This window comes from Bufo gargarizans, chromosome 2 (genome assembly GCF_014858855.1).
Source record: "Bufo gargarizans isolate SCDJY-AF-19 chromosome 2, ASM1485885v1, whole genome shotgun sequence".
Lineage (NCBI taxonomy): Eukaryota > Metazoa > Chordata > Amphibia > Anura > Bufonidae > Bufo > Bufo gargarizans.
The window spans coordinates 692,246,619-692,274,351 of NC_058081.1; the positions used below are offsets into that span (position 1 = coordinate 692,246,619).

At 44.4% G+C, this 27,733-nt stretch overlaps 1 protein-coding gene across 1 annotated transcript in view; it reads left to right on the forward strand.

Annotated features, from left to right (window-relative positions):
• The first annotated feature begins 4,010 nt into the window (after positions 1-4,010).
• LOC122926995 overlaps positions 4,011-27,733 on the forward strand; it is a 121,588-nt gene continuing 97,865 nt past the window's right edge. Inside the window, exon 1 of the mRNA XM_044278525.1 lies at positions 4,011-4,054. Coding sequence (XP_044134460.1) covers positions 4,018-4,054 — 37 coding nt within the window. The 5' untranslated portion in view covers positions 4,011-4,017. The remainder of the gene's footprint in view (positions 4,055-27,733) is intronic.

The following is a 27,733-nucleotide window of genomic DNA, read 5'->3' on the forward strand; positions in this document are numbered from 1 at the left end:
CTCAAATCCTGATCCCGAGGGCCGGAGTTGAGAAACCCTGATCTAATCTGATCCGTTGCTTCAAGTAGCAAACACGGCTCTACTACGTGTTGCTCATTGGGGCCATGACTTTACAGATACAATACAGATGTAGCAGAGCTCGAGTTGTTAGCTTACGCTTCCTTCTGCACTGTGACAACTTGCATATTGATATAATCTGGTCCGTCGCTTCAAGTAACAGACACGGCTCTGCTACATCTGACCATGCAGCTATGAGTGGCAATGTCAAATAAAAAATGATCAAAGCAGTCCCTGATTCTCGTATCTTCAAGCTGCCTCGTTCTGGCACAGCCCTGTCTGTATATACTAACCGTTCCGTAGCAATGTGATGAGCACGTCTTACATATCGCAGGTACATACATGCGCCCCATATATAAACGTACACGTGTGCTGCTTCACTGGCTATCCCATTCTTCAGCTCTTCCCCCATCCTGTTTTTAGGGTGAGGGGAGGACGGAGATCCTCGACATCTTGGTGGACTTTGTGCTGTGATTTTGTATCGGTACCTCCATTCGATCTCTGTATTTTTGCTTTACACTTATTTTTTTCCTGTAATGTATTTTAGGTTGAGGGTGGGTCTCCCAGCGTTGGACTTGGGGAAAGTCAAAGTTTGGTCTTGTAAAAAAAAAATTTAAGTGGATAACACAAATGTGATGTACATTTTATAAAATAAAGATTTATAAAATATTCCTCTTCTGGTTCTCCGGTCGATATCTGTGGACCTCAATGACCTCCTGTCATTCTCTTGACATTACTGTTGTAATGACTATTTGCACTGTTTTGTGTTCTCCGGTTCTTTGTGGTTATAACTCAAAAGTCCCAGAACTGATGGAAAAGTTGAATTCAGCAGATTCAGGCAAAATGAATTGTTCCCATCCAACAAAATACCCCTTTCCTTCTGCTCTAAAGGTGGCAATGCACCTTTTAAAGGGGTTCTCCCATAAATAATGTACAAAATGAAAATCGGACATCATATAGGACACGACAACCTCTTTCTAACAAAGCTAGAACCAGCCCCGTACCTCACATGGATTTAGACATGTCCCCATTCATTGCTCCAGTTGTTCTGCTAGATTTATTTCAAGCTGGCAGGGGGTGTGCATGTGCTCAGGGGGGGTGTCCTGTCTGCTGCAGCTGGTGGCGGTTGAAGGATGGAACTGAGCATGTGCTTCCATCTCAGTGAGCAGGACAGAGAAATTAGAAAAAGGGCAAACAGCAGGTGGCGCTGTACAGTAGCTATAATAACTCAGTAGCTTTAAAACATTTTTAATTACAAGCAATTATAAAAGTGTTCAGGTCCAGGTGCTGGTTTGAAAACCTGGATATTATTCATAGAACAACCACTTTTAATAACGCCAAGGACCCCCTCCTCAAGTATTTTGAATGGGAAGAAAGGAATAAGCTGCTGATGGACTCCTGGTGGCAGCTTATCTCCAGTGAGAACAAGAGGATTGGGCATGTCAAATTCAAAATGTGTATAATTGGGTTCTACGGTCCCATAAAAAAAATCATTATCTCCATTAACAAACTCAAACACTGCATAATTCAGCTCCAAGTACCTGTTTTTTATGTCAGCACTTTCCTTCCCCTGTTGTCAGCATCACTGCATCCTGGCAGGATGTTTACATGCAGAACTTCCTGTTTTCATTAGCTTCCAACTCTGCTAACAAAACCCAGCATGCTTTGCTCTGCAATGTTTCACAGGGCTTTCCTCTGCCTTACTGATGTGAGGGGAGTTATAGAAGGCGTTACTACTGTAGAGCAGTGATGGCGAGTTCGCATTGTTCGCCCGCGAACATATACGGGCTGCCATCTTTTTTCACAAGTCCGGCAAGGCACAGGTAAGCCCTTACCTGTGCCTGTGCGCGAGCTGGTCTGAAAACGAGTACGGTCAGCGGGAGCAGGCAGTTCCGAGAACAGCCATCGGGGGCCTTCATCGGGCTGTTCTCAGAACATTTGTTTTCAGACTGGCTCGTGGCACAGGTAAGGGCTTACCTGTGCCTTGCCGGACTTGTGAAAAAAGATGGCAGCCCGCGAATGTTTGCGGGCGAACAATGCGAACTGGCCATCACTGCTGCAGAGGGGACCGTGTGGCAGGTGGAGCAAGCCCTGTGAAGCATTACAGAACAAAGCATGCTGGGTTTGGTTAGCAAATCCAGCAGGAAGCTGTTAAAAACAGGAAGTTCTGTATGGAAACATCCTGCCAGGATGCAGTGATGCTGAGAACAGGAGAAGGAAAGTGCTGAAATGAAAAACAGGTATCTGGGGTAGAAATATTCAGTTTGGGGGTACTGAATGCAGGTAGAAATGTATTATGGGATCAGAGATGCCTTAAAGGGGTTGTCCAAGTTATATTTATTGATGACCTATCCTCAGGATGGTGAGCAGGTGTTATTACACCTAACCATCCCATTAATTTTAATGGTATGAATCGCTCCTATACAAGTATATGGGAACGATCCGTCCTATTGAAATGAATGGGACAGTTAGGTGTAATTACACCTGCTCACCGCTGCAGATTCAACGCCGAGAAGGTAAACGGTGAAGAGGAGGCGGCGCTGGCACAGCGCGCGCCTTCTCTTTAAACAGATGATCGGCGGGGGTGCCGGGTGTCGGACCCCCGCCGATCTGATATTGATGACCTATCCTCAGGATAGGTCATCAATAAATATAACTTGGACAACCCCTTTAAGGGACAGATCTGTGCGCACAGAGCCTCTGTTGCAGCCCCCAGAATCTCTACATTTAGTTACTATGGAGCTATAGGCACCCATGTGCCGCCATATAATGCCACTGTGCACCACTGTATTATGGAGACATTCAGCCCTAGTAGGGACTATCTTTGTAATATAGCATTGATGTAAAATGGTCTGTTTTTTCCGCCCCTTGGACTCTGTATGAATCTGTAATGCCTCCTGCGCTGGAACGATCGCTTTATATGGAACAGGAGGCAGATATCTGTTCAAAATCTAGTGGCCGTCATGGGTTACTGCAGCTCAACTTCCACTTACTTCAATGGTAATTGAGCTGCGGTAATGGCCACTACACTTTGAATGGAGCTGTGCTTTCTGTTCCATTGAAAGTGCTAGTTGCAGCATTAGAGGCTGCAGGGAACGGCTGATATGTAGGGGTGTGGAGGGTAGGGCAGGGTGTTGGACCTTCACCAATGAAATATTAAAGGGGTTATCCCATGATAATCAAAATCAGACATCATATAGTACTTAGATCTCCCCATGTATCGCTCCAATTACTCTGCTACATTTATATAAAGCTGGCAGCTCAAGGGGAGTGTCCTTTCTGCTTCAGCTCAAGGGGCGTGTCCTTTCTGCTTCAGATCAAGGGGCGTGTCCTGTCTGCTTCAGCTCAGGGGTGTGTGTCCTTTTTGCTGCACATCTCTCCCTGTCACAGCTCAGGAGACAGTTGAAGGATGAAACTCAGCATGTGCAGCCTTATCAGTGAGCCGGACAAAGCAATAAGAAAAAAAAACCTGGTGGCGCTATACAGAAACCGCTTATTGAATAGCTCAGTGGCTGTACAACATTTTTAATTTCCTGCAATTACAAAAGTATTTAGATCTAGATGCTCGTTTGAAAGCAATAAAATATTTTTCGTGGGACAACCCCTTTAATGACCTAACCTGAGGATAGGTCATCAGGAGCCTGGAAAACCCCTTTAATATCTAAGCATACCTTGAGTAAGGAAATATCTAAAAAAGGAAATCTCAAAACAAAAACGAATAATTTATTGTCTGTAACCCGTTCCTGTGGGGGCATACCGGATTGTGCTGTTGTTTCTCATATGAACTGAGATTTTAAGCTGGTGAGAAAAAACTATGGAAATACTGGTCCACACAATTTACGAACAAAAGATAATCGCCGTGAACTGTGAAGCTTGTCAGATCTGTAGGAGTGGCACACTGCACCAAGCAAAGAATCCGGGAGGTGTAAGCTTAGACTAAAACGGCAACTAACCAAAGAAATGTCACCGGTTGGGGCTGCAGAGAACATGATGACAGGTACAAAGACACAGCTGTGTTTTTATTTTTTTTATTTTTCCTCTTGTTGCACCCGGTTTGACTTGAAAGAGGTTAAAGCTGTCAACTTTCTGTTTTTGAGAACGATGCTTAAAAATACTATACCAAGAATATACATTTGTATTTTTAGATAGAAGAAAAGATTTATCAGACTCCATAGACTCCAGAAACAAGCCCCTCCCCATTCTTTCAATGTTTGGTCTGTCTTAGTGACTTGGAGTACCCTAGAGAAGAAGCCAGGCAAGTCAGATGCTCAGGGCCGTCTTTAATATGGATTGGACCCTGGGCAAGAATTTACTTGGGCCCCCTGGATCCCCTCCCACACCCTAGCATGCAATAACGCCCTCCACCACAACACACACATGAGTGGCCACTGGAGGTGTTCCATGGCAGTAATGTAAATACTGCCTTATTTTCTGAAAAGGAGACATGCTATAGACGCCAGAACTACTACGTTTAGCTGTTGTGGTTCTGGTGACTATAGTGTCCCTTAATATAGAGGGGGGAGGGGGGGGGGGTGGGGGGGAAGAATCAGCATAAAAGTATCAAATAAAATGGCTGTATCATTATTCTAAAAATTAAAAAAGCACAACTTCTGACACAAATATATAGTATTATTAGTAGTAATGTGCAGATAGTACTGTACTACTAACCCCTCCATCCACCCCTACATACAGGGTAATACAGCGCCACATACTTCTTAAATCCAGTGATGTCTCTTTGATGTAAATGTTCTCTTTCCTCATCTTCTCCTTTCAGACCTTCAGACCAGACCATCATTTTTCAGCCATTTTTCGTTTCTGCAGTTTGACAAACAAAATCTTAGTTTACTACTTTTCCATCATCCTCCCATCTTCTGGAAAAATCATCCTACCACCCCTAATACTGTGCCGCTGTGCTCCCCAATACTATACTGCAGAAACAAATAAACCCCCTGATAATACTAGTACCACACAGATAATGTCCCCTTCAATAATTATTGGCACAGTGCCCTAAAATAACTGCGCCCAGCAAATAGCACCCCTGACACGAATAGTGTACATATAACGTCCCCCCCCCAAATAATTGTGGTAAGCTGATACTGTGCCAAGGTGCCCCCATGGTAATAGTGCTCCCAAAAGTCCCACCAATAGGAATAATTCTCTGCTAGAGCACACATGGTAGTAATAGTGCGCCTACCGTGCTCCCAACATGTCCCCACTTGCCCCAGAAGTAATAATGCTCCCATAGTGCTCATACTAGTAATCATGTTCCCCATAGGCCCCCAGAAGCAATAAAGTCCATTATAATGCCCCCAGTAGTAATAATTCTCCTTATAATGTGCCAGTGCAAAAAATACCCCCTTTTAAAGCCCCCAGTTGAGCTAAAGTCCCCATAGTGCCCTCATAATGTGCCAGTATAAAATACCCCTTTTTAATGCCCCCCTATGGATGAACCCATAGTTCTCCTCTCTCCCTTCCCCATAGTACCCACCATAATGTGCCCCAGTATAAAATTCCCTATACAGAGCCCCCCATATAAAATACCCCTTCTTTGTGGCCTCGGTAGAAGCCCCCATAGTGTTCCTCTCCCCCCTTCCCCCATATAAAATACCCCTTCTTTGTGCTCCCATAGTGCCCCCGAAAATGTTCCAGTAAGAAGTGCCCCATAGATGCCCCCATAGTGCCACCCAATAATGTGCCAGTAAAAAAAGTGCCACCAATAATGTGCCAGTAAGAAGTGCCCCCCAATAATGTGCCAGTAAGATGTGCCCCCAATAATGTGCCAGTAACAAGTGTCCCCATAGATGCCCCCCAATCATGTGCCAGTAACAAGTGTCCCCATAGATGCCCCCCAATCATGTGCCAGTAACAAGTGCCCCCATAGATGCCCCCCAATCATGTGCCAGCAACAGGTGCCCCCATTGATGCCCCCAATCATGTTCCAGTAACAAGTGCCCCCATAGATGCCCCCAATCATGTGCCAGTAGCAATTGCCAGTAAGTAGTACCATATAAAAAAATAAACACTTATACATATCTCAATCAGGCTCGCAGCGATGCAATGCAGGCCTCTTCCGGCCTGTGTCCCGCGCTGTACGGCTCAGGTGGCGCGATGACGATATCGCACCGCCTGCACCGGCCTCTGATAGGCTGCAAGCACTAGGCCTGCACTAGGCCTGCAGCCTATCAGAGGAACGGGGAAGGGAGATGCCTCTCCCTTCCCTGCCGCAGCACATCTATCTGTATCGCTGTCCCGCGGACGGGTATACAGATGACTATGGAGATGAGCGCGTCCACAATGGAAGCGCTCATCTCCCTGTGCCCTGCCGCCGCCCCCACTTGTCACTAGGGCCGCAGCAGGGCTCAAGAGGCAGCTGCCTTGGGCCCCCCAGGAGCAACTGGGCCCGGGGCAGCTGCCCCCTTTGCCCCACGTTAAAGTAGGCCCTGCAGATGCTACTTCTACAAACCCTTCCCAGTGTTAGGGCGGGTTCGCATTAGCGTTAGAAATTCCATTATAGTGTTCCATTATAACAGAGTTATAACAGAATATAAGGGAATTTTGGACGGAATGCAAAATGGAACCCTTTAGGAGGCACTCTGTTTTGCTCAGTGTTATACGTGTTTATGGGCACATATAACAGTTCTGTTTTTTTCTGTTATTCATGATCTTGTCGGCAGAAATAGTTTTTTTGTCATGCATAATGGTAAAAAAACGGGACGGTTATTTGTGCCCATAGGACGGAGCAAAACGGAATGCAAAACGGAATGACTCTTAAAGGGTTCCATTTTGCATTCCATCCTAAAAATCCCTTATATTCTGTTATAACTCTGTTATAACGGAACACTATAACGGAATTTCTAACGCTAATGCGAACCCGCCCTAATACTGGGAAGGGTTTGTAGAAGTAGCATCTGACTTGCCTGGCTTCTTCTCTAGGGCACTCCAAGTCAGTTCAAACATTTACCCAATCGTGTTTGCAGATCCACAAAACACGGATACCAGCCATGTGCGTTACGCATCTTGCGGTACGCACATGGCCAGCGCTATATAGAAAATGCCTATTCTTGTCCTGCTGACAGGTCCCCTTTACACAGTGGTGGAAACAGTTTATAGGGGTACCTCCTGCTGACAGGTCCTTTTTACACAGTGGTGGAAGCAGGTTTTCAGGGTAAATCCTGCTGACAGGTCCCCTTTACACAGTGGTGGAAACAGTTTATAGGGGTACCTCCTGCTGACAGGTCCTTTTTACACAGTGGTGGAAGCAGGTTTTCAGGGTAAATCCTGCTGACAGGTCCCCTTTCTGCAGTAGTGGAAGCAGTTTATAGGGGTAAATCCTGCTGACAGATCCCTTTTACACAGTGGCAGAAGCAGTTTATAGGGATAAATCCTGCTGACAGTCCCTTTACACAGTGGCAGAAGCAGTTTATAGGGGTACATCCTGCTGACAGGTTCCCTTTACACGGTGGTGGAAGCAGGTTATCAGGGTAAATACTGCTGACAGATCCCCTTTACACAGTAGCGGAAGCAGTTTATCGGGGTAAATCTTACTGACAGGTCCCCTTTACACAGTGGTGGAACAACACTTTTTTGATGACGCCTCGGCACCGGAGACGAACACGAGCAGGCTTCAGACCAACACGTAGACGTATTTCTTCACATATAAAACATGTCTAAAGCGTCTTCCTCTTATTTGCACTTCACACAGAGGAGAATTACTCCTTGAAATGAATGGTAGGTGAATGATCAAAGGTATTATTCACCGAGCATTCTGCCGTGTGTGATTCATTGCACATAATATTTCACATCAACCTCATCTACATGCCACACAAGCCTGTACTCTTTTGTTTTTTTACTTGTTCTTACACGTTTTTTGACGTATGTCTGTGGAGTTTTATTGTAACCTACCCATTATTTTTCCATATAAATTTCCTATATGTACAGTACAGACCAAAAGTTTGGACACACCTTCTCATTCAAAGAGTTTTCTTTATTTTCATGACTATGAAAATTGTAGATTCACACTGAAGGCATCAAAACTATGAATTAACACATGTGGAATTATATACATAACAAAAAAGTGTGAAACAACTGAAAATATGTCATATTCTAGGTTCTTCAAAGTAGCCACCTTTTGCTTTGATTATTGCTTTGCACACTCTTGGCATTCTCTTGATGAGCTTCAAGAGGTAGTCACCTGAAATGGTTTTCACTTCACAGGTGTGCCCTGCCAGGTTTAATAAGTGGGATTTCTTGCCTTATAAATGGGGTTGGGACCATCAGTTGCGTTGTGGAGAAGTCAGGTGGATACACAGCTGATAGTCCTACTGAATAGACTGTTAGAATTTGTATTATGGCAAGAAAAAAGCAGCTAAGTAAAGAAAAACAAGTGGCCATCATTACTTTAAGAAATGAAGGTCAGTCAGTCCGAAAAATTGGGAAAACTTTGAAAGTGTCCCCAAGTGCAGTCACAAAAACCATCAAGCGCTACAAAGAAACTGGCTCACATGTGGACCGCCCCAGGAAAGGAAGACCAAGAGTCACCTCTGCTGCGGAGGATAAGTTCATCCGAGTCACCAGCCTCAGAAATCGCAGGTTAACAGCAGCTCAGATTAGAGACCAGGTCAATGCCACACAGAGTTCTAGCAGCAGACACATCTCTAGAACAACTGTTAAGAGGAGACTGTGTGAATCAGGCCTTCATGGTAGAATATCTGCTAGGAAACCACTGCTAAGGACAGGCAACAAGCAGAAGAGACTTGTTTGGGCTAAAGAACACAAGGAATGGACATTAGACCAGTGGAAATCTGTGCTTTGGTCTGATGAGTCCAAATTTGAGATCTTTGGTTCCAACCACCATGTCTTTGTGCGACGCAGAAAAGGTGAACGGATGGACTCTACATGCCTGGTTCCCACCGTGAAGCATGGAGGAGGAGGAGGTGTGATTGTGTGGGGGTGCTTTGCTGGTGACACTGTTGGGGATTTATTCAAAATTGAAGGCATACTGAACCAGCATGGCTACCACAGTATCTTGCAGCGGCATGCTATTCCATCCGGTTTGCGTTTAGTTGGACCATCATTTATTTTTCAACAGGACAATGACCCCAAAACACACCTCCAGGCTGTGTAAGGGCTATTTGACCATGTAGGAGAGTGAAGGGGTGCTGCGCCAGATGACCTGGCCTCCACAGTCACCGGACCTGAACCCAATCGAGATGGTTTGTGGTGAGCTGGACCGCAGAGTGAAGGCAAAAGGGCCAACAAGTGCTAAGCATCTCTGGGAACGCTATCAAGACTGTTGGAAGACCATTTCAGGTGACTACCTCTTGAAGCTCATCAAGAGAATGCCAAGAGTGTGCAAAGCAGTAATCAAAGCAAAAGGTGGCTACTTTGAAGAACCTAGAATATGACATATTTTCAGTTGTTTCACACTTTTTTGTTATGTATATAATTCCACGTGTTAATTCATAGTTTTGATGCCTTCAGTGTGAATCTACAATTTTCATAGTCATGAAAATAAAGAAAACTCTTTGCTTGAGATGGTGTGTCCAAACTTTTGGTCTGTACTGTATATTATCTCTCTATCACTATCTCTCCATGTTACTCCCCCTCCCTCTGTCTCCCCCTTTTCTTTATACTGTTTATATTGCTATAGATTTAAATTTTTTTTAATTTATTCTACTTTTCACTAATCCCCATATTTGTTACGGGAAATGGTTGTGGAACCATTGTGCCACTAACCGGTTTGACTTTGGGCTATTCCTGAGGGCGTTATCCTAGCAGACCCCTGTTTTTTACTCTTTAGCGCCTATACAAGAATCTGATCTTTGCTGCAGGGGAGCCACCAGGCCGCTACCTCTTGGAATAGTCCCAGTATAGTTGGCAGCTGACCCATAGAGGTCCGAGACAGCAGTACAAAACACCAGAGGAACAGGCAAAGCACTCACACAGAAACAAGCTAAGATCAGGCACACAGAGTACATGCAAATCCAAGGAGGCTGTGATGGATAACCTCTGGCACTCCAGCTGTGGTAAAACTACAATTCCCAAGATGTACACTTGCTTGGCTGTTCTCAGAACTCCATAGAAATGAATGGGGCATGCTGGGAGTCGTAGTTTCACCATAGTTAAAGTGCCGAAGGTTAGCCATCACTGGTCTAGGGCCTAGGTAGACAGAACTAGGTCAGAATACAGGCTGAAAAACAGATCAAGATCATAGGCACAGGTTAGGTCAGAAGACAGACTGGGTACAGACACAGACAAACAGATTATATCTAGTACGCAGAGTGACCTGGCAGATCTACTGAGACCTATTGCACAGGTGCAATGAGCCGGACCATGGTACGGTTACACGGGCGCCAAATTATGCAGTAGGTCAGGATATGGGTATAATAGTCTATAGTTTTGTTCGTGACGCCAATTGCAGCATGCGCAGGGTACTGTCACAGAGCCATTTAAGGATGTTATAACTCACGCCCCAGGTTAGGAATGCCAGCGTGGCGGGATGTCTCTGTATGGTAGAGGTAATGGTGTCAACGGTGTCTCCTACCTGGGTACGGCTGGACTCCTGGATCCTGGCTCACTTGCAATAAATTGAGTGTGGTGCTAGTAGAAGTAATAGAGGAATTTGCAGCAGTAATTGAGATCCAGACCCTTGGGTAAAGTTCAAACTTGTCTTTACTGGTTGTAGCTTTCATCCAAGCAAGATACAGCTTTAGTCTTAGGTCCCAGCAGGAATTTGGCTTCTGCGCTCTCTATCTTCTGCTGTCTGGGGACTGACTAGCTGAGGAGGAATATGGCTTCTCCTGGGTCTACTCACAGCTATCTTCTCAGGGTATGCTTCTTCCTGGAACTGGAGTTGTCTGCTTGCTTCTTCCAGCTGAGGCTGAAGGCTCAGGCTGGGGATGATGATCAATGTCTCAGCCGAGACAGGATCCTGTCTTGGATCCCTATATCTGGGAGCTCCTACATGCACAGCCTTCCCCTAGCAGGGGTGGCCGGACAACTCACTCTAACTTCCTTCTCTCCCCATGAGGCAGGATGTGGGAGCAACCCACTCTGCTCACAGAGGGGGGAGCTAAACTGGAATGAACTATTCCAGCCTAGGAACACTAAACTGAACTTAACTCCTTACTAACACATTGCTGCCACCTGCTGGTGAACATGAAGAATGACAACAATATACATTTAACAAGGCTTATAATGCACAGTTGTGAAGATATACAGTAAAATTACATCAGATGACAATGTTAATGCTTTTAAAAGGTTGTAGCGGCGTAAAAGAGTTTAGTAACACAACTTTGGGGTGTTACACAGGCAAGAGGTGGGACAAATCTGTATGGCAGAGCCTGACAGAGAGCAAGAGGGAGTTAACCCCTAGAGTGCCACAGAGTGCTGTGAGGTACAATAAATAAACCCTAATTCACATACAGAAAGGCAATGTAACAATATACAGCGAGTGCAGAATTATTAGGCAAGTTGTATTTTTGAGGATTAATTTTATTATTGAACAACAACCATGTTCTCAATGAACCCAAAAAACTCATTAATATCAAAGCTGAATATTTTTGGAAGTAGTTTTTAGTTTATTTTTAGTTTTAGCTATTTTAGGGGGATATCTGTGTGTGCAGGTGACTATTACTGTGCATAATTATTAGGCAACTTAACAAAAAACAAATATATACCCATTTCAATTATTTATTTTTACCAGTGAAACCAATATAACATCTCAACATTCACAAATATACATTTCTGACATTCAAAAACAAATCAGTGACCAATATAGCCACCTTTCTTTGCAAGGACACTCAAAAGCCTGCCATCCATGGATTCTGTCAGTGTTTTGATCTGTTCACCATCAACATTGCGTGCAGCAGCAACCACAGCCTCCCAGACACTGTTCAGAGAGGTGTACTGTTTTCCCTCCTTGTAAATCTCACATTTGATGATGGACCACAGTTTCTCAATGGGGTTCAGATCAGGTGAACAAGGAGGCCATGTCATTAGATTTTCTTCTTTTATACCCTTTCTTGCCAGCCACGCTGTGGAGTACTTGGACGCGTGTGATGGAGCATTGTCCTGCATTAAAATCATGTTTTTCTTGAAGGATGCAGACTTCTTCCTGTACCACTGCTTGAAGAAGGTGTCTTCCAGAAACTGGCAGTAGGACTGGGAGTTGAGCTTGACTCCGTCCTCAACCCGAAAAGGCCCCACAAGCTCATCTTTGATGATTCCAGCCCAAACCAGTACTCCACCTCCACCTTGCTGGCGTCTGAGTCGGACTGGAGCTCTCTGCCCTTTACCAATCCAGCCACGGGCCCATCCATCTGGCCCATCAAGACTCACTCTCATTTCATCAGTCCATAAAACCTTAGAAAAATCAGTCTTGAGATATTTCTTGGCCCAGTCTTGACGTTTCAGCTTGTGTGTCTTGTTCAGTGGTGGTCGTCTTTCAGCCTTTCTTACCTTGGCCATGTCTCTGAGTATTGCACACCTTGTGCTTTTGGGCACTCCAGTGATGTTGCAGCTCTGAAATATGGCCTAACTGGTGGCAAGTGGCATCTTGGCAGCTGCACGCTTGACTTTTCTCAGTTCATGGGCAGTTATTTTGCACCTTGGTTTTTCCACACGCTTCTTGCGACCCTGCTGACTATTTTGAATGAAACGCTTGATTGTTCGATGATCACGCTTCAGAAGCTTTGCAATTTTAAGAGTGTTGCATCCCTCTGCAAGATATCTCACTATTTTTGACTTTTCTGAGCCTGTCAAGTCCTTCTTTTGACCCATTTTGCCAAAGGAAAGGAAGTTGCCTAATAATTATGCACACCTGATATAGGGTGTTGATGTCATTAGACCACACCCCTTCTCATTACAGAGATGCACATCACCTAATATGCTTAATTGGTAGTAGGCTTTCGAGCCTATACAGCTTGGAGTAAGACAACATGCATAAAGAGGATGATGTGGTCAAAATACTCATTTGCCTAATAATTCTGCACTCCCTGTACTGTTGTGTGTGATTATCACTGTGTAATAATGACCCGGCATAATGGGATTCAAATCAGCTGGAACCCTTAGGCAGTCGCAGTACCTCAGGGCTGACTAATAACTTGGTAGAAGACAAACAGACACCTTAAGACATCAGCACGTGATGGTCTCAACTGTCAGCTGAATTCTGTGACTTTGACCTCTTTAATATGCAGTATTAGGGCTTGTTCACACGACTGTTGCCCCGTCGTGCCCATGCTGTGGACTGCAAATTGCGGTCCACAATGCACGGTCACTGGCCGTGGGGCTTCCGCATGCGGATCGTGACCCCATTCACTTGAATGGGGTCCACGATCCGTCCATTCTGCAAAAAGATAGAGCAAGTTCTATCTTTTTGCGGAGGCACAGAACGGAACCCACGGAAGCACTGTTCCGTGCTTCCGTTCCGTTCCACATCGCATCTCTGGATTTGCGGACCCATTCAAGTGAATGGGTCCGCATTCGTGATGCGGAATACACACGGCTGGTGCCCCGTGCCCGCCGTATGCGAGCCGCAATATGGCAACGGAGGGGCAACGGACGTGTGAATAAGCCCTTAGGCCTCCTGCACACGACAGTATGGTTTTGAGGTCCGTTTTAAGCGGATCCGTTTTTCAGTTTTTTTGTTTCAGTAGTGTTTTCGTTCCGCTTCCGTTCCGTTTTGCCATTTGGTTTCCGTTTGTGATCCGTTTTTTGCATATTGCAAATGGAAACGGAAGCATACAAAATTGTTTAAACAGTAAGTGCATTAAATAATTGGCCTGGGCATTACATTTTCAATAGATGGTTCCGCAAAAACGGAACGGATACGGAAGACATACGGATGCATTCCATATGCATTCTGTTTTTTTTTTTGCGGAACCATTGACTTGAATGGAGCCACGGAACATGATTTGCGGGCAATAATAGGACATGTTCTATGTTTGAACGGAACGGAAATACGGAAACGGAAGGCCTCTTGCACACGAACATTTTTTCTGTTTACGTTCTTTTTTTGCATTGTATACGGTCCGTATACGGAACCATTCATTTCAATGGGTCCGCAAAAAAAACTGAATGTACTCCGTATGCATTTCGTTTCGGTATTTCCGTTTTTCCGTTCCATTCAAAGATAGAACATGTCCTATTATTGCCCGCAAATCACGTTCCGTGGCTCCATTCAAGTCAATGGGGCTGTAAAAAAAAATGGAACGGATACGGAATGCATCCGTATGTCTTCTGTATCCGTTCCGTTTTTGCGGAACCATCTATTGAAAATTTTATGCCCAGCCCAATTTTTCTATGGAATTACTGTATACATGCTTTTGTTTCCGTTTGCAATCCGCAAAAAACGGAAACCAGACGGAAAAAACAGAATGGCAAAATGGAACGGAAGCGGAACAGAAACGAAAACACTGCTGAAACAAAAAACTGAAAAACGGATCAGTTTAAAACGGACCGCAAAACACTGAAAAAGCCATACGGTCGTGTGCAAGAAGCCTTTAAAGGGAGTCTGTCATCTCCAAAATTGGGTTCAAATTAAGCATACTGCCATGTACGGTAGGCTCCCCTGAAATATGACCGTATCTTTATTGGGAAAATCCGGTCCTCTGATCAGGAGTAATTGGATTTTGGATTGTTATGCAAATAAGGTTTTCAGTGCACCGTGGGCGGGACTGCTTCTTGTGGTGCACAATCACTCTGCTAGTAACATCAGGCAGCACACCTAACTTGTTTGGTTGACAGTCCCTGAGATTTCAGAGCTGGTGGTGATGATGCATGGAAAATCAGGTGTACTGAACAGAATGGCCCTGCCCATGGTACACCAAAAACTTTGCTTGTATAAATACAAAAAAAAAACATTTCTGAAGAATAGAGGACTGTAGTTTCACAAAAAAGGTATGGTTATGTTTCAGGGCCTACACCCCACATGTCCGTATGCTTAGTTTGAACAAATTTTTGAGGTTACAGACTCCTTTACACCCCTTAAGGACATCCAGTGTACATATATGGCAGATGTCCAGACTTTAAAGATGGCACCCACTTTGAAGCTAGATGGGCGCTGTTACACAGCATTTACTCGGAGGCATTGTCAGTAATCGGTGATAATGGAAATAACGCCGATCATGGACCTTTAACCCCTCAGATGCTGTGGCCAATTATGACCACAAACTCTGAGCAGTGAAATTCCAGAAGCACTGCTTGTTGAGATCAAGAGAGCCCTTCTAGGCTCCGAGGCCTGCCACAGTGAAGCTTCTGTAGAGGCTGTGGCAGGGCTCCATATGAACACAGTGAATCTCCCATAGGCTTCAATGTTAAATGATTGCAGTCTATAGGAGAAGCGATCAGATGATTGAATGTTAAAGACTTAAAAAAATAAAGATTTAACAGATATAAAAATTTAAATCAGTCCCTTTTCCCATTTTATAAATAAAAATAATCAATAAAAAGTAAAATCATTGGCATTGCAATGTCCCATAATGTGAATATAAAAATGTTTATTCCGTACTGTAACTGCCATAATGGGAAAAAAAAAATCTAAATGGCCAATTCTGGCAGGGTGCCTGCTGTATAATACAGCTGTCAATCGCAAGTTATGGCGCTGACACAGCTTGTGTTGGAATAGTACGTTACAATATTGATGAGCTGTCTCAGGATAGGTCATCAGTGCAGTGTAATTACAACAGCCTTCTCACTACCTCTTCCGGTAGTGCCAGTAGTGGTACCCAGGCATGGGATTCAGCTGTTTCCCTCTAGTTCTCCAGATGCAGTTGTTAAAATTACAACTGGATCAAAAAACCGCGTTACCAGCTGTGTCCCGCTCCGGTGTGCTGGCGGTGGCAGGGCAGCTGTAGATGTTCGCTTCAATTGCTTCGCATGCCATGATAGTTTAGCTCCTTAGTTGGGTGGTATGTGTGTGTAGTGTATATATGGTGTATTTATGTATGTGTACCATGTATATGGTTATTTATGTGTGTGTTGCATATATATGGAGTATGTATATGTAAACAAGTGTTGTGACGTTGCGTGTCCGCCGTTGAGTACGGAACCTGTTGTTAAAAACTTGAATCCCACCCCTGGTGGAACACCAACTGACCTGATGTTGATGAATAGGGATGAGCGAACCTGTGGAAGTTCGGGTTCGGCCAAACTTCAGGTTAAAGTTTGGATTTGGGACCTAAATTTGACCCCGAACCCGGACCCCATTAAAGTTATTATTTTCCGTTATAACATGGTTGTAACGAAAAATAATAGCATTCTTAAGACAGAATGCTAAATAAAATGGCCATGGGGGCGTGGCCTAACCGTCATGGAGTGAAGACGCTTGGCATTTCAGCTCAAGATCTGCCTATATCTAGGCCATCCGGCGATCAAACTACACCAGGACTGCGATACTGGATTCCGGGGAGTGTTGGCCTTGGGGTGGACCCGTTTGGGGTTTGTTCTGCCCTCAGCTCCGGTTCCGCTGGCTGGGAGCGGCCTCTTGCCTTAGATCTGCGCTGTGACACGTGGCGCTACCCCTGCTGCCTGCCGCCTGAATCTGTCGGCTCCCGTGCTGCACCGCTCTCGTGACAAGCTGAAAGGAGGCTCGCTAGAGTTAGCTGCCTCCCAGAAAGACTGCGGTAGCCACATAGACCTGTTATCTTAGACCCGCAACGGGACAAGCCAGGAGGAGTCTCCCGAGAGCAGGGCATCCTTACATCTTCACACTAAACTGGGGGGAAATGGCGCACAGCCTGTGAGCCACTGCTACATCTCAGGAGGCATCTGAACTGTAGGACCTCGGTGGAAAGCTGTGAGGAGATCCCTCTGAGTTGTCTTATCCTGATCATTCAGCACTGAGGGCTGCGCTGGACATGCGGCCCGGCCATCTTGGACCCCCCAGTTGGAGGAAGCCTACAACTAACATTGACAGAAAGGTGAAAGAATTCCCCTGAGATCCGCTGCAGTTTAATACAAAGAAACGGGGAGTGCGACCCCCCCCCCCCCTCCTGCAACTCAATATCTCTGACCTCAAATACATGGGCCACAAGACAGGCACCTCCACTACTACCCCTACCCCTAAAGGGATGGTGAATGTCATGACCCAAACAGAAGAGACGGGAGGGAAGATCTCCTGATCAAGTGGAGATAGACCTAAGTAAAATAATGTCTGCCATTACGAATTGCCAGTCAGCGCTTACAGCCAACATAGATCACCTTCAAATGGATCTAACCTGCCTCCGCCATGATATTGATACGGGATAGAACCACGGAGGCGACTGGGAGAGGTGGAGGATGTGGCGCACTTAGGAGAAAACCATGTAAGGGTCCTCCAGCAACAAGTGAAAACTATTGAGGCAAAGGTTGAAGACGCAGAAAACTGAAAGGCGTAATAACATTCTGGGCCTGCCAGAGAGGGCTGAGGGTCAATCACCTGAGGACATTGTGTAACAGCTCATTAAACAAAGTCTGGCTCCAATCAACCTGTCCTCAAATTTTGCTGTGGAGAGAGCACACAGAATACCCACCAAACCCTTACCACCGGGGGCTCCTGCACACCCTTTTATCCTGAAAGTCCTGAACTACCGTAACCGAGACACTATACTAGCGGCAGTTAGTTGGAAGCAGAACTGGCGCTTAAAGGGAGTCTGTCATCACAGTTTCACCTTTTTAACCCTTCCCATAGCTTTCTAGCAGCATTACAGTTGATAAAAACGTTACCTTTATAAGCAATCGTGGACTTATAAAACTGGCAAAAATCATCTTAATAGGAAATGCAAATGAGGGCTCGCAAGTGCCCAGGGGCGGCGTCAACCTCGTAGGTGCCCAGGCAGCTCTGCCTTATCGTCGCTTCCCCCGCCCAGTCTTTCCCTCTGCCCGCCCAGTCTTTCCCTCTACCCGCCCATATTCTTACTTCTTCTCTCGCCGAGATCCCGCACCTGCGCGCTGAGTCCGTTGGCCGGCGCATGCGCACTACGATGTCCATTCCTGGTACGGCATCACAGTAATTAATGCGCATGTGCCGGCTAACGGCGAGTTAGCCGGCGCATGCGCATTAATTACTGTGATGCCGTACCAGAAATGGACATCGCAGTGCGCATGCGCCGGCCGACAGACTCATCGTGCAGGCACGGGATCTCGGCGAAAGAAGAAGTAAGAAGATGGGTGGGCAGAGGGAAAGACTGGGCGGGCAGAGGGAAAGACTGGGCGGGGGAAGCGATGATAAGGCAGAGCTGCCTGGGCACCTACGAGGTTGACGCCGCCCCTGGGCACTTGCGAGCCCTCATTTGCATATCCTACTAAGATGATTTTTGCCAGTTTTATAAGTCCACGATTGCTTATAAAGGTAACGTTTTTATCAACTGTAATGCTGCTAGAAAGCTATGGGAAGGGTTAAAAAGGTGAAACTGTGATGACAGACTCCCTTTAAGGAAGAAGTATACATTCAGAACCCGAGTGATGATACCCGCAGGGATTGGGTGGAAGCACAAAGACACTTCAACCTCCGTTTAGTGGAATATGCTCAGAAAAAGCTTTTATTCCAAAAACTGGTAGTTTTCTCGGAGGGTGACAAGAATTGGAGAGCGCTAGCCTATTTAGCAAAAAAACGAATCGCCGCTAACAGTGGTTTCATATATTACTAGTGTAGAGTGAATTCAAATAACCGAGCCTGGTAAAATATCTGAACAGTTTGCCCGATACTACTCAGACCTACAGTTGTGTTCAAAATAATAGCAGTCAGACCACTAACCAGATCAATCACTGTTTTTGGTAGAAATATTTCTACATGGCAAATAATTTACTAGCAAGTGTAGTAGAGTAATAGAAAGTCAACAGACCCAACAGTCATGCCATGCATGCTGCTTATTCTCTGTAATTTAATCACTTATTGAAAGGGGCATGTTCAAAATAATAGCAGTGCGGAGTTTAATGAGTGAGGTCATTCATTCTTTAAAAAACAGGTGGCAATTATTGCCCTTATTTAAGGAAGGAGTGCAGCAAATGTTGTACATGCTGGTTACAGTGCATTTCTCTCTGAAATTCAAAGGAAAATGGGTCGTTCCAGACATTGTTCAGAAGAACAGTGTACCTTGATTAAAAAGTTGATTTGAGAGGGGAAAACATATAAAGAAGTGCAGAAAATGATAGGCTGCTCAGCTAAAATGATCGCAAATGCTTTAAAATGGCAACCAAAACCTGAGACGTGGAAGAAAGTGAAAAACTACCATTTGAATGGATAGAAGAATAGCCAAAATGGCAAGGACTCAGCCAACAATCAGCTCCAGGAAGATCAAAGAAGGTCTAGAGTTACCTGTGAGTACTGTTACAATGAGAAGACGCCTATGTGAAGCCAAGCTATCTGCAAGAAGCCCCCGCAAAGTCCCGCTGTTGAAAAAAGACATGTGCTGAAGAGGTTACAACTTGCCAAAGAGCACATTGACGGCCTAAAGAGACATTTTGTGGACTGATGAAAGTAAGATTGTTCCTTTTGGGTCTAGTGGCCGGAGACAGTTTGTCAGTGGACCCCAAACACTGAATTCAAGCCACAGTACACTGTGAAGACACTGAAGCATGGTGGCACAAGCATCATGATATGGAGATGTTTCTCATACTACGGTGTTGGGCCTATTTATACTAGAGATCATGGATCAGTTTGAATACATCAGAATACTTGAAGAGGTCATGCTGCCTTATGCTGAAGAGGAAATGCCCTTGAAATGGGTGTTCCAACAAGACAATGACTCCAAACACACCAGTAAACGTGCAACATCTTGGTCCCAGACCAACAAGATTGACGTTATGGAGTGACCAGCCCAATCCCCGGATCTTAATCCAAAAGAAAACTTGTGGGGTGACATAAAAAATGCAGTTTCTGAGGCAAAACCAAGAAATAGAGAAGAACTGTGGAATGTAGTCCAATCATCCTGGGCTGGAATACCTGTTCACAGATGTCAGAAGTTGGTTGACTCCATGCAACCCAGATGTCCAGCAGTTCTCAGAAACAGCGGTTATAAAACTAAATTTTAGTTAAGTGATTCAAAGGAAAGCAAAATCTTCACACATTTTTCAGTTTATATAGTGAATGTTTTAGTTTGTAAAGAAGAATACAAACACTGCTATTTTTTTGAACAGTCTAATATTCACTTTTCTTAATTTTTTTTAGAGGAACAACACAAATTTGATACATTTGTCTTCATGTTTTGATTTGGAATAGAATGTGTAGTGTTCCCAATGCATTTGTGTGGATGGAAATAAAAGCTATTAGAAGGATTTAGAGCGTTATTCATTTTTTTTAAACACACTGCTATTATTTTGAACACAGCTGTATATGAATCCAAAACACTCTCTACGATTAGTGACTTGCAGAACTTCCTGAAGGCCATTCCGCTCACACCGTTATCCTAGTCGGACAGGAGTTACTTGGCTTCTCCGGTGACCGTGGGAGAAATTAAGACGGCAATAGAGAGTATGGCAGTCGGGAAATCCTCTGGTCCGGGCGGCTTCCCTCTGGAGTGGTGCAAACTAGATGTGGACAAGCATTGTACGAAGCTCATTAAACTGTTTGAATATGCCTTTGAACACAATAAACGGCCCCCATCTTTCATGGAGGCGACTATCGTAGTAATCCACAAACCTGGGAAGCCCCCGGACCAGTGCAGCTCATATAGACCAATTTCCCTTCTAAACATCAATACTAAAATCTTAGCGAAGGTTCTGGCTAGATGACTTAGTGATGTTATACTCTCGGTGATAGACCCCGATCAATCCGGCTTTATGGCGGGTAAGACCACAGATATAAACCTCAGGAGGATTTTTACAAATCTGCAAGTTAGACACGAGAATGCGGGATCCCGGACGATCGCCTCCCCCGACTTTTGATTTGGTTGAATGGCAGTTCATGTGGGAGACACTAAACTGCCTAAAGTTCCCACTGTCTTTTGTACGGTGGGTGCAGTTACTATATCAGGCCCCAAAGGAAAGAGTGAGGTTATATGGATACCTGTCACGTCCCTTTAGGCTACATAAGGGTGCCAGACACGGGTGTCCCTTGTCACCTATGCTGTTTGCCCTCGTCATGGAACCTCTAGCCCAACTGATCAATAACAGTATGCTGATAGAGGGGAGCACAATAGCAGGAATACAAGAGAAGTTATCGTTATATGCAGACGATATGTTAGTATATTTGGCCGATCCTGGTCCCTTCCTAGGGGTCCTCCTGGTTACTGTAGACTTTGGAACTTACTCAGGACTTCGGGTTAATTGGGCAAAGTTTAGCCTATGCCTTGTTGATGAGGTGGAAAGAGCAGACATGTCTCCACATTATTGATTGGAGGTGGTATACTTGGGGATTCGGATACACAGAGACCCTAGTCAGTTTTATCAACTGAATGTGGTGCCTACAATGGAGTATATTACCCGCGAAATTGAGGCCTGGATGAGCCGAATAAACATTGTCAAAATGGTATTATCACCTAAACTGCTTTATGTCTACAGAGCAACTCCAATGAAAATTCCCAAATCCCACTTTGAGTCCTTAGAGTGTTGTCACCATTCTTGTGGAGGCACCAGGCTCCTAGGCTGGCTAGAAACTCTCTAAAGGCTCTATACATGCAGGGGGGCCTGAGGCTGCCAGATATGTATATTTATTATATCGCCTCACAACTGGTATATGCATCATGGTGGATCAGGGCAGATGCGAATAACCCAGCAGTGGTCCTTGAGGCGGCGCTAGTGGGCTCATACGAGACACTGGCAAATCTGGTATACTGGGGTGGGGCATATAAGGTGAAACACTACACGGAGGCTATGGCGAATGTGGTGGCGGCATGGAAGAAGTTTGTGGAGGTACATATAGTGAGTGCGGTTGGTGAGACCTAGTCCCCATATATCCCTCTGTGGCGAAACAAGCATCTTAAAGAGCTCCTCCATCTCCCTGACTATGAATTCTGGCCTCAGAGAAAGGGGTGAGATATCTTACTCAAATATATAAAGACAGATTTTTCCGTACCTTTGATAGTCTCCAAAGAGATTACAACCTACCCCTTACGAGTTTCTATTGTATACCTCCATTTGAGACATGCCTGCGAGACATAGCTTAAAACTTTACCTCTACAGTTGAAATGTGGCCGCCTCGAATCTATCCCTAGGCGGGCACAGCCGTATAAACCAGTTTCTTCTTTCTACAAGGAGATAATGAAAATGCAAGATTCACCACTCCGGCGATCATTTGAGCGCTGGTCCATGGATATTCCTGACCTGGAGGCGTCTCATCTGAAGGAATTGAGCTCTGTGTGGAGATCTACGGTAATTAGTGCTCGAGATCAGCTTATTCAGATCAAGTGGGTACCCAGGGTGTATCTGACCCCAGTGCGCCTGTTCCAGATGCGTAGACTACCGGATCCTGCAGGTTCGAGATGCGGGGAGTCGAGAGGGTCCTTGTACCATATGATATGGGCGTGTCCCACTATGAAGCTGCACTGGGGTCGGATATGCACTTTTATTAATACGAGACTGGGGCTCCCGGGGATCTGCTCTCCTATGGTATGCTTGCTGGGCCCTTGTGGTAGATTTAATCCCCACTAAACATGGCAGAAAACTGCTCCGTCTACTAATGTTTTATGGGAGAAAGACTATTCTCTTAAACTGGAAACCACCTAAGACCCCTACTCTTGATCAGTGGCTACAACTCATAAATGCTGATCTTCACATGTATAAATTAACATACGGCGCTAGAGGAACTCCGGAACGTTTGGAAAAGATCTGGGGCGTTTGACTGCATGCGCAAAACACTGTTTAAGCATTGATTTGGGTGGGATAACGGAGTGCTCAGGTGTGTATGTGTGTGTGGTGTGAATGAAATCTGGTGATTGCTTAATATGTCCGGGGGGGATACTGCCATAAAAAGATATACGCATGTAATTTTGTGTGTTCATCCTTATTATCGGATTTTCCTGATTACTGCGATACCTAGGCTTGCTGCCTTTCAACAATGTCTAATGTGCTTTTTTATTTTTTTTCTGTTATTTTTCTTGCATCCTGGTTGGGATGCCGATGTACTGTAATCTAAAATGTAAAAAAATACATACTATTAAAAAAAGAAAATGGCCATTGAGGGGTTAAAAATAATAAAATAATCTCACCTCATCCACTATATCGCACAGCCGGTATCCTCTTCTTTCTTCAGGACCTGCAAAAGGACCTGCGATGACATCACCGTAAGTTCTTTTGCAGGTCCTGAAGTAAGAAGAGGATACCGGCTGCGCGATCAAGTGGATGAGGTGAGTTTTTTTAAATTATTTTTAACCCCTCAATGGCCATTTTATTTAGCATTCTGTCTTAAGAATGCTATTATTTACCGTTATAACCATGTTATAACGAAAATAATAAAATCACCCGAACATCGAAACCGAACTTCAGTGACAAAGTCCGGGTTCGGATCTGGGTAGCCGAACTCGCAAAGTTCAGCACAAACCCGAACTTTGCAGTTCGGGTTCGCTAAACCCTATTGATGAACTATCCCGAGGATACGTCCTCAGTATCGTAGCAAAGCACAACCCCTTTAACTACCTGGTTGCAAACTATTACAGCGCTGTGGCTTATGAAGTTAAAGACTATAAACCTCATAATAAAGTTGCACTTCCTGTTCTGTACAGATCACTTCTCAGCAGTCATCCTATTATCATCACAGGCAGAAGTGTATTGACAGATAATATTAAATAGATAACACAGGATCCTCTATTCGCAATAGGTGATGTCAGAGCTCATCTCCTCCCCCTCCCTGTGTAATGAACTTCGTACAGGCCATAGAGCATGCCCACAACACTCTCCCCAAAAAGTCTATAAACATCTACAGTCCACAGCAGGGATCAGCAGCCTCCAGCATTCCAACTGTGGTGAAACGACAACTCCCAGCATGCACACTTGCTTGGCTATTGTGATCACTCCTATAGAAGTGAATGGTGCATGCTGGGAGTTATAGTTCCACCACAGCTCAGTCTATGTAAAGCGGATCTCTGAATGCTGTTAACCGCAGATCCTGCAAGACGGCAGTCCCCCAAAACCATGCAGAGAAAATGAAAAAGAAAAAAAACTACAGTCAGAAAATAAAAACAGATGGGAAAAAAAATGATCTCAATATATGCTTTTATTCGTAAAAGAATTTAGGTGATACATTCGCTTTAATGGGGAACCATAGCTTAAGACAAGATCCCATATACTTTCATTGCCTTGTAGTTTGCTTTGAATTGTGCATGCAGAATCTGCATGGAAAATCCACATCAAATCTTCCCCCCCGCGAACATGCCCCTTATACAGCGCTTATTCCTGATCTTCCCCGCTTCCTAAATCTCCGCTATATTCTAATGTACAACAAGCGCTAGTCACTGCAGTAAATTGTCGTGAAACTGTAAGTGCGTCAACACAAGAGGTAAAAAGTCTCTGCCCAGTTTACCAGGGATAATGGAGATCTGTGACATCAGGGGTGTGAGAAGTTTCAGGGAGGATTAAATTAGAAACCGGCAGACGTTCCCTTTTCACATAGTAATGAGGAAATGTCTCCAAAGACCACAAGGAAAGCTAATTAGACGGTTCACAGGTAGAAGGAGATTTCACCCTTTGCCTACCAAATTAATAGATTTGCAAAGGTTATTCACATCCCTGTTCACACTTCCTTTGGAAAAAAAATATATATATATCTTTCCTATGAGGACCTAGAATATCTAGTAGTGATATGATGAATACATTCAATAATTATTATGATTATTTTTATTAGCGTTGACGAGATTTTTTTTACTTAACGGGGTTGTCTAGCTTTACAAAAAACAGAGATATGCTTTACAGCAGCTGTGTAGGTAATGGGAACTTGTGGACTGGAGATAACATGCTGAGTTCTAAGGGAAGGTATTGTGGGCATGCTCTGTTACCTGTGCAGCAGTCATTGTGCAGGGAGGGGGCCATCACCTGTTGGTGTGAATGGTGAGTTTCTATGCTAGATTATATATATACAGCCAGGTCCATAAATATTGGGACATCGACACAATTCTAACATTTTTGGCTCTATACACCACCACAATGGATATGAAATGAAACGAACAAGATGTGCTTTACCTGCAGACTGTCAGCTTTAATATGAGGGTATTTACATACCAATCAGGTGAACGGTGTAGGAATTACAACAGTTTGCATATGTGCCTCCCACTTGTTAAGGGACCAAAAGTAATGGGACAATTGGCTCCTCAGCTGTTCCATGGCCAGGTGTGTGTTATTCCCTCATTATCCCAATTACAATGAGCAGATAAAAGGTCTAGAGTTAATTTCATGTGTGCTATTTGCATTTGGAATCTGTTGCTGTCAACTGTCAAGATGAGATCCAAAGAGCTGTCACTATCAGTGAAGCAAGCCACCATTAGGCTGAAAAAACAAAACAAACCCATCAGAGAGATAGCAAAAACATTAGGCGTGGCCAAAACAACTGTTTGAAACATTCTTAAAAAGAAGGGGCAACACCAAAAGACCCGGAAGACAACGGAAAACAACTGTGGTGGATGACCGAATAATTATTTCCCTGGTGAAGAAAACACCCTTCACAACAGTTGGCCAGATCAAGAACACTCTCCAGGAGGTAGGAGTATGTGTGTCAAAGTCAACAATCAAAAGAAGACTTCACCAGAGTGAATACAGAGGGTTCACCGCAAGATGTAAACCATTGGTGAGCCTCAAAATCAGGAAGGCCAGATTAGAGTTTGCCAAACCACATCTAAAAAAGCCTTCACAGTTCTGGAACAACATCCTATGGACAGATGAGACCAAGATCAACTTGTACCAGAGTGATGGGAAGAGAAGAGTATGGAGAAGGAAAGGAACTGCTCATGATCATAAGCATACCACCACATCAGTGAAGCATGGTGGTGGTAGTGTCGTGGCCTGGGCATGTATGGCTGCCAATGGAACTGGTTCTCTTGTATTTATTGATGATGTGACTGCTGACAAAAGCAGCAGGATGAATTCTGAAGTGTTTCGGGCAATATTATCTGCTCATATTCAGCCAAATGCTTCAGATAACCCAAAGCATACTGCAAAAGCAACCAAAGAGTTTGTTAAGGGAAAGAAGTGGAATGTTATGCAATGGCCGAGTCAATCTCCTGACCTGAATCCGATTGAGCATGCATTTCACTTGCTGAAGACAAAACTGAAGGGAAAATGCCCCAAGAACAAGCAGGAACTGAAGACAGTTGCAGTAGAGGCCTGGCAGAGCATCACCAGGGATGAAACCCAGCGTCTGGTGATGTCTATGCGTTCCAGACTTCAGGCTGTAATTGACTGCAAAGGATTTGCAACCAAGTATTAAAAAGTGAAAGTTTGATTTATGATTATTATTATTATGTCCCATTACTTTTAGTCCCTCAACAAGTGGGAGGCACATATGCAAACTGTTGTAATTCCTACACCGTTCACCTGATTTGGATGTAAATACCCTCAAAACAAAGCTGACAGTCTGCAGGTAAAGCACATCTTGTTCGTTTCATTTCAAATCCATTGTGGTGGTGTATAGAGACAAAAATGTTACAATTGGGTCGAAGTCCCAATATTTATGAACCTGACTGTATATATATATATTTATAGCAAAAAAGTTTGCAGCACTCCTTGAAAGATAAAATGTGCTCTTTATTCACACATATCAAGTGACAACGTTTCGGTTCTCTCACAGAACCTTTCTCAAGTCAGGTGATATATATATGAGAGAGAAACCCACCAGGCACAGATCAGATCCTCCCTCTCCCTGTAAGGCCCCTTTTCCTCGCGGGTGAACTGAACTGAATCCGGACCCATTCATTTAAATGGGGCTGTGCACATGAGCGTTGTTTTTCATGCATCACTTGTGCGTTGCGTGAAAATCGCAGCATGTTCTATATTCTGCGTTTTTCACACAGCCCTGACCCCATAAAAGTGAATAGGGCTTCAGTGAAAAACGCATCGCATCCGGAAGCAAGTGCAGATGCGATGCGTTTTTCACTGATGGTTGCTAGGAGATGTTGTTTGTAAACCTCAATGTGCATTTCACCCGCGAGAAAAAAACTGTACCACTGAACGCAATCGCAGACAAAACTGACTGAACTTGCTTGCGAAATGTTACGAGTTTTCCTGAACGCACCCTAAACGCATCAGGACTTAATCCGTATCGTTCGTGTGCAAGAGGCCTAATCTATATAATCTATCTACAGTCATGTGAAAAAATTAGGACACCCTTTGAAAGCATGTGGTTTTTTGTAACATTTTTAATAAAAGGTTATTTCATCTCCGTTTCAACAATACAGAGAGATTAAAGTAATCCAACTAAACAAAGAAAACTGAAGAAAAGTCTTTTCAAGATCTTCTGTAAATGTCATTCTACAAAAATGCCTATTCTAACTGAGGAAAAAGATAGGACACCCTCACATGTATTCCCTCTTAAATTGGCTCAGATCTCACACAGGTATATCACACCAGGTGCACATAATTAGTAGATCGTTACTCTGCATGTTGAATGAGGCTTGCCCTATTTAAACCTCAGACATTTAGTTTGGTGTGCTCCTGACTGTTGAAGTGAGAGTGAGCACCATGGTGAGAGCAAAAGAGCTGTCAGAGGACTTCAGAAAAAAGATTGTAGCAGCCTATGAGTCTGGGAAGGGATTTAAAAAGATCTCAAAAGATTTTG